This window comes from Temnothorax americanus, unplaced genomic scaffold (assembly GCF_048541705.1).
Source record: "Temnothorax americanus isolate GAGA-0224 unplaced genomic scaffold, ASM4854170v1 Scaffold22, whole genome shotgun sequence".
Lineage (NCBI taxonomy): Eukaryota > Metazoa > Arthropoda > Insecta > Hymenoptera > Formicidae > Temnothorax > Temnothorax americanus.
In genome coordinates, this window is record NW_027509360.1 from 2,188,870 (window position 1) to 2,199,859 (window position 10,990).

Sequence of the window (10,990 nt, forward strand, 5' to 3'; positions counted from 1 at the left end):
TCGCACACAAGAGCTGCGATCAGCTTGGCGCTAAACTTTAAAAGATTCTTTGCCCCGTTCGATTAATACTTAATTTTTTAGAACTAGAAGAAGATGAAAAGATAAAAAGTTAAACTTCGGTTAATATTTTCCTTGTGTATGCCGAAATTATCTTTGTTTTTATTTCAGACTATTGCGATGGATGATATTGAAATAAAGACGAAAATCCCATAAGTGCGATACAAATAATGCGTTTGTGACGAGTCCAATTTCAGATAAAAATACATTCTTCATAAAAAAAATTAAGTTTATGATAAAAATTAAATCCACTCACTTTGATTGAAAATATTATCAATCTTTCGTTCCATTCCGATTTTAACCTACGAGATTCTTCTAAATTCTTCGATTTGTGTTCTCTCGAAGCATCACGCTCCTTTCTCAATCGCGAAACTTTTATCTCCTTTCTTTTCTTCTTTTTTTTTTCAATTTGAGATGTAAGTAGTAAGTCGAAAGTTTAACAAATACTGCAACGACATAACTGAAGAGCGAAGATCTTCTTGTAAAGCTTAATTTTATGTATAAAATGGATAAATATATATAAAATAAATATATTATCATTCTTTTCCGCACCACCATCGTACCACGTGTAAGCTAAACACGAAGACAATATCTGTATCCTCCACTGTGGAGGCTCCAGTGGCACCACGTGCTGTAAACATGCTGTTCCGTCTGCAATTAGTATATGACTAAATATTACGTTGACTAATGAATACATATATTGTTGCAAATATTATTAAAAATAAAGATAAAATATATATAAATATATTCATATAATATATAGTATATAAATGCAGAAAATTAACAGAGTTCTATATTGTTTAATTAATGCCGTATTTCGCATGTATTTTCCGATTACTCCAGATATATAAAACCAGCGTGTCTCGTACAGTTTATTTAAACAAAAATACACATTTGTTAAATAATTAAAAATGGTATAAACACTCGTTACACTAGCTTTAATATAGATGCCTTTGCAGGTTGTCTTTTAAATAATATATTGATTCAGGCGCATTTTCTAAATTTTTCTACATATAGTACTTTTGCCTTGTGCAGCATCTCGTATTTCGAGCATTTTTTTTCCATTGCGTGTGCGACATTAAATAATTGTCGACAAGTTTCTGAATGTTCTCGATATTCGTTTCTCTCCGAACAGCGCAGGCATATATATAATATACAATTCTAACAGATATTATGTGATGACTGAATCCGTTCCAATTAAGTTATTGCTTGTTATTTTCAAAAAACTCGATCTTTCTTTTTACGTAGCGATAAGAACGTCAATAAACTTTCCGATAATCCCTATTCTTATCACAGCTAAAACATACTAATACATAAATAAAAAGTAACAAAGATTGCGTTCTCTCTCCTTCAGCGTTTAATATACATTTAAAAATTAATAGTTTATGCGCGATACAAAGTAAGTTGGAATCAATTGTTTAATGTAAAGCTACAAATCTCGACGTTACGCAATTGTAGAAATTCATATTTTAATCACATGCACTTATGTGTGTTGCGTTTGTAGGTGTAAAGACTATAAAGATTTATTTTTACGAAAGCATATTTACAAATATTTTGCATAAATGTTACCGCACATAGAAATTACAGAATACCTCGTTTCGCTATATTGAAGCCGAAATAGAGCACTTTCTCTCTTACAATAGTAAATGAAAAATCATGTATACTGCCGTAATACACATAACGGGACAGAGCGCACAGCATAAATATATAAATATAAATAAATAAGTTCTAAAAACAATTTAGAATGTTACGTTTGACCATAATTCATTTGATTCGAAAAGTCGTTATTTACATTTTTAAGGGATCTCGAGATGTGCTAGCTTTCCTTTCACTTTTATCGCGTTATACAGTCTTTGCAGACGTATTCATGTATATTAATTGTATGTTAACACAACCATGTATATATCTATCAAAATAAAGTCACATTAATCGATTGAAGCAAAAATAAATCGAAACGGTTCTTGCGCTATATCGCGGGCCTTAAAAATATAATTAGAAATACCTAAGTAATGACTCCTTGAAATAATGATAGAAATTATACGAGTTACTATCCAAAACAATTATAACGTATGCTTGCTGCGACATATTATTTTGTATCGTGCCGAGTGTGTGTGCCATCATTTCGTATTATAATAAAATTATTCGATATATAACATTTTCGAAAGCTTCTCTAAATTAAATTCAAAATGTTTTACGGTGAATAGCCCGTATACCATCTTCCTCAAATTCTCTTTTGCTCACCCACATCTTTTTGAAGGTATCTAAAGAAGCCAAGATGGAACCTCCAATCCAAGTACTATATAATCGTTCCTGAGGCGCAGATATCTGTTAAACCAGAAACAAATATAATGCATTTCTGAATATACTATAATTTTTTGATTCACTATTTAATTTATATCTTATCTTCATTTTTTTATTCTCTGTTTCCTTACCCTTATTTTAATGTCTTTTGGCGACATCCTACGAATCTCCGATAATAATCTGTCACCGAAACCCTAAACGGTAAATATGAGAATCTTGTTACATTATAACAATTCCTTTGTACAATATAGAAAGATAAGAATACAAAAAGATATAATTTTTTATATTCTTTCTTTATTTTACACATATATTGATTTGTCTGCTTACGCGGAATAATGTCGATCCTCCCGACAATACGATATTTTGGAATAGAACCTTTCTCAAATCCAAATCAGACTTCTGAATGGAATACGTTAGTACTTCATGAAGGCCTTCGCATTCCTCACCTATCAGATCCGGTCTAAACAGCACTTCAGGAGCTCTGAATCGTGCCGGACCAATCTACATTGAATAAAGCATACATATAAGAAGTTCGAACTTGCTATTTTGAAGTTATATACACGCGTAATATTTTTCTAGTTATTATTACTAGGGTTCAAGTTACTTTATTACCTCCAAGTGACTGCCGTCAGGTAACACATATTGAAACTTCTCCGTCTCTATCGTTTCTTCTTTCTGAGGATTGCTAGCGAGGTAGCACGCTCGCTCTTTAATTATTCTGACAATTTCAAATTCCGCTGTAGTCTTGAAATTAATACCTTCCTTACGTAAAAGTAGCCTAAGATGCCTCGTAACGTCACGTCCTGCTATATCAACTCGCATTATACTGTGAGGCATAGCAAAACCTTCGTAAATAGGTACAGCGTGCGTAACACCATCGCCAGCATCTAGAACTACTCCCGTAGTTCTGCCCGTTGCATATCTGCATTGATAAATAACAAAGATCATTGTTGTGCAATCCAAAACGGTCATCTAATCACCATAAACAATATAATTTCGAGATTCTAATTTCAGAAGGTAAAAAGTTACAAATCGTTTTAACACTGATTATTGCAAAAGGTTACTTACAAGCTAAGTACAGCTTGCATGGAAACAAATAAAGCTGGAACGTTAAACGTTTCGAAAAATATTTCGGCTGCCTTCTCACGATTCTTCCTGGGGTTTAAAGGTGCTTCTGTAAGCAACACCGGATGCTCCTCGCTGAACGTAGCTAACTGATCTTTACTATAAACGTAAGACCAGATACGCTCCATGTCGTTCCAATCTGTGACCACGCCGTGTTCCATTGGATACCGAAGAGATAAAAGGCCACGATGCTCCTCCGCTATTGGACCCACGAACAGATCTCCTTCCAAAGCACCAGCCATAACGCGTACATGTTTTGGCCTTCCAATGCTAAAGACAAGAAACATACATTAATTCCTTTATCAATCAATAATGCTGCTAATGTAAAAATTCTAATTTATTTTAAAATTCGTCATATATCATATTTTTTAACGTCATATTGATTTTTAACATTTCAATTAATTAGTTTTTACAAGTTGTAATAACAGTCAGAAAGTCTCATAAAAAAAATAATATAATTAACTTATTAAATAATGTCTCTAACTTTGTTAACACAAATAGAGTTATCAATTTTATTTAAAATAGACAATTTTTACCAAAAACGACAAATACACCTCGAAGTTTTGTAGCAAGCGATTCTTCCAGTTGAGAATCAATATGAGCAAATAATGAAATCAAAGCTTAATCTAGACATTCTCGATATATGTCATCAGAATAACTAGCCATCCAACAGTAAGCTTCAAAACCGGGAGACACTGTCACGAATGTCAATAGCGCTCTCTCCCCGCTACTTACTAATTCGGAAATCTGCATTTTGGTATCTGATCGCCCGCGAACCCTGCCTTGATCACGCCGGATCCCTGAACAGAACAAGACCAGGTTGTAATGACAACGTTATCGATCCTAAATTGGGAAAAGATTCGCATAGCGTCATCGTATCGACATTGTCATCATCATCCATCGACCGGACTGTCGATGAAGTCAATAATAATTCCCGTTTGCGGTCGGAAATCAAGATACGAATACAAATCAATAACGGTAAATAAAATAGTAATGCGAACGCGAGGAGAAGCATGAAGCATTCAACGTCGTGTCCTTTTGAGCGACAATTCCTCGTCGACGGTGACGACCGACATTGAAGTTTGACACATCGCTCGCTTTCCCGGGGACACACATCGCGCGAGAGAAACTGAACGGCGGGCGGGCACTTACGTTGTCGATAACCACCGGCTGATTGACGATCACGTCGTACGGCTCCATAATACGAAATCGGAATGTCCACGCGACGTTGTTTCGATCGAGGACCCACGACCGTAACCCCACGGGCACACACCTATCGTCCTATCCTTCGAGCGAGGCCAGCGAGGCGTCGAGGCGTCTGAAGGGAGTCATCAGCGACTCGGCGATCGAGCGACCGCGACCGTGCGATTCGAGAATCGTTTCTCGAGTCTCGAGGTGCGTCGCGAGCAGGAGTGCCAACCCTTTTGCAAAGCAATAGGCCTAATCCGCCTAATTCTTTTTAGCTGAAATTCTCGCACAGTTCATCTTTTCTCTTTTTCTCTCTAATGTGAAAAAAAAGAGGACATACCCTATCAAACGCTCCCTTCTTTCACAATTTGCTTCACTATTTATGAGTTTCAGTTCAAAATTAATAAAAACTATTTGGAATGCTGTAAGAATAATATAATAATTGTAGAGCATTAATAACTTATTTATTTTTATATTTCAATTTGTCAAAATATTTAATTTGCAGCCTGCAAAAAGTATATTTATTGTAATATCTATATACTGTTATAGACGGCAAGGTTTCCTGATTATCTGTATACATATTCTGAGCGTTTAGATATAAAAACAACATTAAAAATAAAAATAGCTCAATTTATACAAAAGCTGGATCTTTATATAAAAATATGTGGGTTACATATCGTTTATAGAACTGTTACGTACCTTTAAAAAAAAAACTCGAGATTGTATAATATTACTTCGCGATAAATGTGAAACTAATGTCTACAAACAAAATTAAAATTCTACATAAGCGCAAAAGAAGAGGTATATTCATTTTTCGCCTTAATGTGTAAATAACATTTTATTACGCTATACGCAGCCTGAACTTCCGTTTCGAAAACCATTTTTAGAAAACGGCTAGATTAGCAAAAGCTCCTTTTTGTACAACTATATATAAATAAGTGTATTTCGAAGTGTGCTACAATGATAAAACACAGCGCTTTTCCCAAAAGAGCTTAAGATTAGGGATGTACATAGAAAGTTTTCAGTGAATCACAGCCAAGATTTGAAATCTAGCTTCTTCCTTCAAGACAATTGCACAGTATCATTACCACATTGTGTGAATTTATAAATTATAATATAATATAGAGTTCATAATATTAACAAAATAAAAAACCAACTAAACTGTGTAAAAACAAGCATATTGCTTTACTTAAAATACATCTATAATTTTTATACGACCGTCATACGTATTTTTCAGCACAGTATCGTGTAAAGTATTGCTTGTTTTCACACACTTGATCCTTATTTTGTTAACATTATGAACTCTATATTATAATTTGTAAACACGCACATGGGGTTTATTAAAATTAAAATGTTATATAATGAATGATTTTAATGACCGTCACACATATTTTTCGGCATCGTGATTTAATGGAGTATTATATACTTATAGTACTTGTAGAAACATTAGAAGTAACGCTTTTGTTAGAAGAGATGCAACTATCTTCAATCTAGAATTTAGATTTAGATTTATTATCAAGAATATCAGGCCATCAAGATATCAAAGAATATTATTATATCTCCCAATTAATGTAAATTGTACGTGCGAGTATATCATATACAGCTATAGCTTGACATGTTTACAAATGCTTTTCTTTCCGACAACACAATGATTCCCCAATGATATAACATTGTATAAAAGATAAAAACATAATATACACACATAACGTAATAGTGATACAACAAAATAATACAATTATACAATTGTGGTTGTTCTGTCTAGTCTAAACGCAAAGTGCTATCAACAGATCCACGTGATAACTCGAATCTGAATGAACACTTCAATGTCTTTTGATTCCACTTTCGGTGAAATAGTGCAGAATGATCATATTCGATATATACACATTAGCACGACATTTAATATATTTCTGCCATAAGTAGTACAACTAAGGAAGTCCAGCCGGTGAAAGGGTGGCTCCCTTTGCCCTTTCCTTCCGTGCTGTCGTAATGCTCCCACAAATATCCGGTCTTCCTATATTGCATAATAAGATTCTGTATCAAATTCTTTCGCAACTCTTGGTATATCCTTCTCGCGCTTTCCCGATACGGTCCCGTTACGTTAGAATAATGATACGCGGCCCGCACTGTCAAGTAATTCAAATTTATCCAGATAGGACCGCGCCAGTAAGGCGCGTCGTGTTCCGTATTGTATTTCATGTATAAAGGCGATGTTTTCGCGAGCGATCGCAGTCCATACTTCGTCCACAATAAATCAGGATCCCGTAGATCCTGCAGTATCTTCCCCAGTTGTGGCGAATCGGGCTCGACAATCTGTAGAATGAAAGGGAACAACGATACGTATCCAAAGGTTGTGTCGACGAACTTCAAAGACGGATTTTCCAGTACGATGCGTGTCATTTCCGGCGGTTGTACATTGGATTGTTGTTTATTTGCACGAGGTGGCGGCGACGCGAGTTTCCGTAGAACCACCTTGTCGGTGTGCAAACCGTAATCAGAATATGCTTGCGCATTCGACGACCAATGTAGTTTGTTCAACAAGTTATTATCAGACAGATACTGGAATGTTTCTTGGTACTTTGTGGCAGGGTAACTCAACGTTTCGGCGAGTTGAGCCATAACGCGAGCGGCGAAGGCAATCCAGCAACGCAAATCAACGTGACGTTCGGACACACTTGGATGAGAAGCTCTGGGATAATCGTCCAAGCCGGATGTGAGCGTTTTGGGATTCAACTCTCTGGTAGTCTTCTCGTCTCTGCCCCGCCATCTGTACGTACTGGGCAGCTCGCCGACTTGCGTGACGTTAAACCACGAGAACCATACCTGCAATCGTTTGTACAGGTTGTCGAGTAACCGGAAATGTTTCAGCAAGTTCTGCTCTTTATGCTGGAGCATAAAGTCGAGCGTTAAAAAAAATGTAGGCGGATTCGCATTCGTATTGATCTGAGTCACGAACTCTTCGGGTACCTTGGCCAGAGCTTCCTGACCCAGGATCATCTCCCTCGGTATCCAGCCCTCGACGTTCATCAGATCAAACCAATGGCTTACGATATCTAATTCTATTTCTGTGTCCCAAGCCGAGATAAGTAAACCGTGAAAACCTTCGTCCCACAGGAAACCTCGCGGGAAAAAGCTTCTGCTTGGTACGGCAGTATACAAAGGTGCTTTCCAATAAGGCACAGGTCCCTTGGTATACGTACTTTGCACTTGCGAAGTCCCATAAAAGTAGCCTACCGAGCCTATAAGATTCGAAAATGCCATCTTCGCAAACGCTACTTCATCGTCCGTATATCCCTTGGACTTCAGTTTGAAAATAGTTTCAAATTTCTTCGAAAACAGTTCTCTGTGTTCCTTAAGAGCATCATCATAAACGTTGCCCGTTAATTTCTCTATCCTATTACCAAAACTGCCAGATTCATAACTAACTTCGATCTCAAAGGGGATTTTTCCCGTCACTTGAGTCGCGATGAAATTTGGATCCTTCTTCTTGCCTTCAGGCAGCAAAGGCAATTGTTCGCCAGCTAAAACTACGTGTTTCTCCATGGATCCCTTCTGAGTTGCGACGCGGAGATTTTGCAGTACCGTTTCTTTCAGTACGTGTAGACCAGGAGCGACCGTCGCTAGGAAGGAATGCGCTTCCACAGTGCCATTTATCAAATTTACGTTTATAACGAAAGATCCCAATCCCTGCGTATTTCCTTCTATTCCCGTCAAACGATCGTAATCCCCCAAATTAGCCTTTATCCAACCTTTCGTGCCTTCCTCGATAGCGGTATAAAATAACAGCGAAATTTCTTCTCCAACCCGTTCTTTCTTCGGCGATACCGCAATTCTCGCGGTCCAGTCACCACCGTGATATCCACCAGGTCTTTTGACGAATGTCGTACTTATAACTACAGAACCGTCTACTATTTCCTGAACGCCAAATGTTCGTCCGTCGTGCTCCAACCAGGCATATCTAACATTTAAATTTCAATTAGTTGCATCGGTAAAAAATTATTTCTGACCGAAGAATATTCCGTTTACGGTACCTGTCTAATTCATCGCCTTGCTCGCACCAATGTCTAAATCCACTCCCATCGTGGCGTAGGTAACGTGGAATATACCACATCAAACCAGTCACCAAGGAATGCGGATCTCTTGTTTTTAAGCCGAAATACACACCGGAACGGTAGGTACCCCAATATCTATCCGGGTCGTCCAATCCAGATGCAGTAACCAGCTAATTTTAAAACATTCCAATTTTCCGGATTACAAATCTGCAGGTATTTGATAGTTTACACACAGAGAGTATATAAAAACATATTGCATATCTAATATCTCCAAAGTTGCACCAATTAAACCTCAACAAACTTTCTTATATCGAACAAAATACTATAACAATCAGATGTGTATCTCTTACAGTTTTGGAGACACTATTCTGTAACGCTACGCTTGATATTTTACAGCTTTTATCGATTTATAACAAGATCTTGAGAGTACGTAAAATTATTCAATGGATCACATGCCTTGTTCACGTCACATGGAGTATTAACTCTCGTTTCGAGGTATCCCTTGTATCCAAACCAAATGGCAACGGCCATACTCGCAGTGACGATTATAAAATTTATCGGCATTTTTAAACTTTTATTCGTCTTAGACGTCTTGGCTCTTATCTTCGTGGCCTTCTCTTGCGTTTTGCCTTTCGCCATTCTAAAATTCTTAAGTATCCTGAAACAAAGAAGTCGTCACGATGATAATACTCGGCGAGTAAATACAATAATATACATGGAATAATTTAGTACAAAGATTCCAGAGGCGGAATTCTGTAACTCTTAACGATAGTTAAGGAGTTATATATCCACCAAATGTGTACATGTTAAAGCTTCTTCAGATTTTATAAGCTTTCTTTAGAAATTATAGAACGTGTGAGCACAAAATCTTAGAATATTTCAGAATTCAATGTATAAAGAATTGTAGAAAAGATGTTGACTTTCTCAACGATCCTGAAATGTCCCAATTAAAAAAAAAAAAGATAAATTTTCTAAAAACGTATCAAATTCATATAGAAAGTTCTAAAAAATTATTTATTGAAATAAACAAATGCATCCACACTGCTTTCACATTCCACGATTTCGAAGCCACTTTTATCGAAAGCCACGATTTAAGAAATTTAATCTTCCTTTATTTATTCGTCAATTACTTTACTGTTTCTTCGAGAGCCGGTAGAACCATGATTTACCTCCTAAAGTCTCCCTAACCCATATCATTCTACGTCGGCTTATCGGCTACGTCAAGCGACGGCAATGTTCAATTAACTTGTACTATTCGCAAATGTTACTCACGTTAATGTTTCGTATCGTCATACATACAATTGCTGAACGACACGGTATAGGAGAAGATCAACGGAAAGCGTCACCGAGCTGAATGTCAACAAAATTCTTGGAGCAAAAGATGGGACATGAAAGGTTTCATCGATCGTGGAATCGAGGTTCAGGCAGGCTGCCGACGGCCGGGAACGAACCCAGCGAAATACAGCACGTGGATTTCTCTTCCTCTCTCTTGCGGCGTCTAAAATTCGTCGAGATCACCGTGTTCCCTCCGACATATGGCAATATGCCGGTTTAGGTTATCTCCCGTCGCCACACCGTTCGCAAAGCCTCCGTGAGAACCTCACGATTAAGAAAAACGACGAGTGTCCATTGAGCGGTGCACGCATCGCGGTCATTCGGCAACGTGGATGATCCGCGTTGACCGTTGTGATTTCACAGTCCCGTTATTGATATCGTATTGTCGAATCGGCGAAATGAGACGCAAAAGGCATCGCCAAGATTATCAAAGATTATTTTCCAAAACTCCGTATTGTGTAGTGAAATTCGTCCATAATTAATTTATCTACGTTTACGGCGTCAGTCCGACGGAACGCGCGAAAGCTTTTCACCCTTTCTCGCCGAAATATCCAAAGAATTAGACTCGGGATAAGATTACTAGAGTTCGCGACAACAGCAGATCTGAGACGCATCGCCAGAATTATTTTCCAAAACTTCATATTGAAATTTGTACATAATTAATTTCTCTCTACATTTCTACAGCATTACAATCGCGAAAACGCGAAAGCTTGTCGCCCTTTCTCGCCTGAAATGTTCGAAAGATTAGACTCGTGATAAGATTATTGAAGCTCGTGATAACGCTCCGAGATGTTGGCAAGTTTTTCGGCACAGTCGCAGAAATCATGGAGCAACAAACTCTACCTTTATGCTTCTTCTTATCACTGGGTCAATATGTTCAGTTTTTTTTTTTTTTTTTTTTTTCAAGATTGAAAAAAGGATTATAAAAGTCAGTA

General features: G+C 37.2%; 2 protein-coding genes across 2 annotated transcripts; both read right to left on the bottom strand.

Moving 5' to 3' along the window:
• Positions 1–903: 903 nt before the first annotated feature.
• Positions 904–4,807, bottom strand: Arp1 (Actin-related protein 1). The gene is made up of 7 exons (XM_077407463.1): positions 4,636–4,807; positions 4,219–4,283; positions 3,427–3,753; positions 2,971–3,280; positions 2,686–2,859; positions 2,490–2,552; positions 904–2,382 (listed from the first exon to the last, which is right to left on the bottom strand). The coding sequence occupies exons 1-7, from the start codon at positions 4,681–4,683 to the stop codon at positions 2,239–2,241; spliced, it is 1,131 nt and encodes a 376-aa protein (XP_077263589.1). The 5' UTR covers positions 4,684–4,807; the 3' UTR covers positions 904–2,238.
• Positions 4,808–5,490: 683 nt separating this feature from the next.
• On the bottom strand, positions 5,491–10,844 carry Gcs1 (mannosyl-oligosaccharide glucosidase). Its single transcript, XM_077407098.1, has 4 exons — positions 9,993–10,844; positions 9,177–9,378; positions 8,700–8,890; positions 5,491–8,626 (listed from the first exon to the last, which is right to left on the bottom strand). Exons 2-4 carry the CDS (start codon positions 9,357–9,359, stop codon positions 6,568–6,570), a joined length of 2,433 nt encoding a protein of 810 aa, XP_077263224.1. The 5' UTR covers positions 9,360–9,378; positions 9,993–10,844; the 3' UTR covers positions 5,491–6,567.
• Between the last annotated feature and the right edge of the window lie 146 nt (positions 10,845–10,990).

Bases quoted from the DNA above. Each gene is read 5' to 3' on its own strand.
- Arp1 (XM_077407463.1), bottom strand. From the start codon at position 4,683: ATGGAGCCGTACGACGTGATCGTCAATCAGCCGGTGGTTATCGACAAC. The intron at 2,860-2,970 runs GTAATAAAGTAA...TATTCAATGTAG, and splicing joins CTGACGGCAGTCACTTGGAG to ATTGGTCCGGCACGATTCAG. The intron at 2,383-2,489 runs GTAAGGAAACAG...CTGGTTTAACAG, and splicing joins CAAAAGACATTAAAATAAGG to ATATCTGCGCCTCAGGAACG.
- Gcs1 (XM_077407098.1), bottom strand. From the start codon at position 9,359: ATGGCGAAAGGCAAAACGCAAGAGAAGGCCACGAAGATAAGAGCCAAG. The intron at 8,891-9,176 runs GCATGTGATCCA...TTTTAAAATTAG, and splicing joins CTCCATGTGACGTGAACAAG to CTGGTTACTGCATCTGGATT. The intron at 8,627-8,699 runs GTACCGTAAACG...TTTAAATGTTAG, and splicing joins CAAGGCGATGAATTAGACAG to ATATGCCTGGTTGGAGCACG.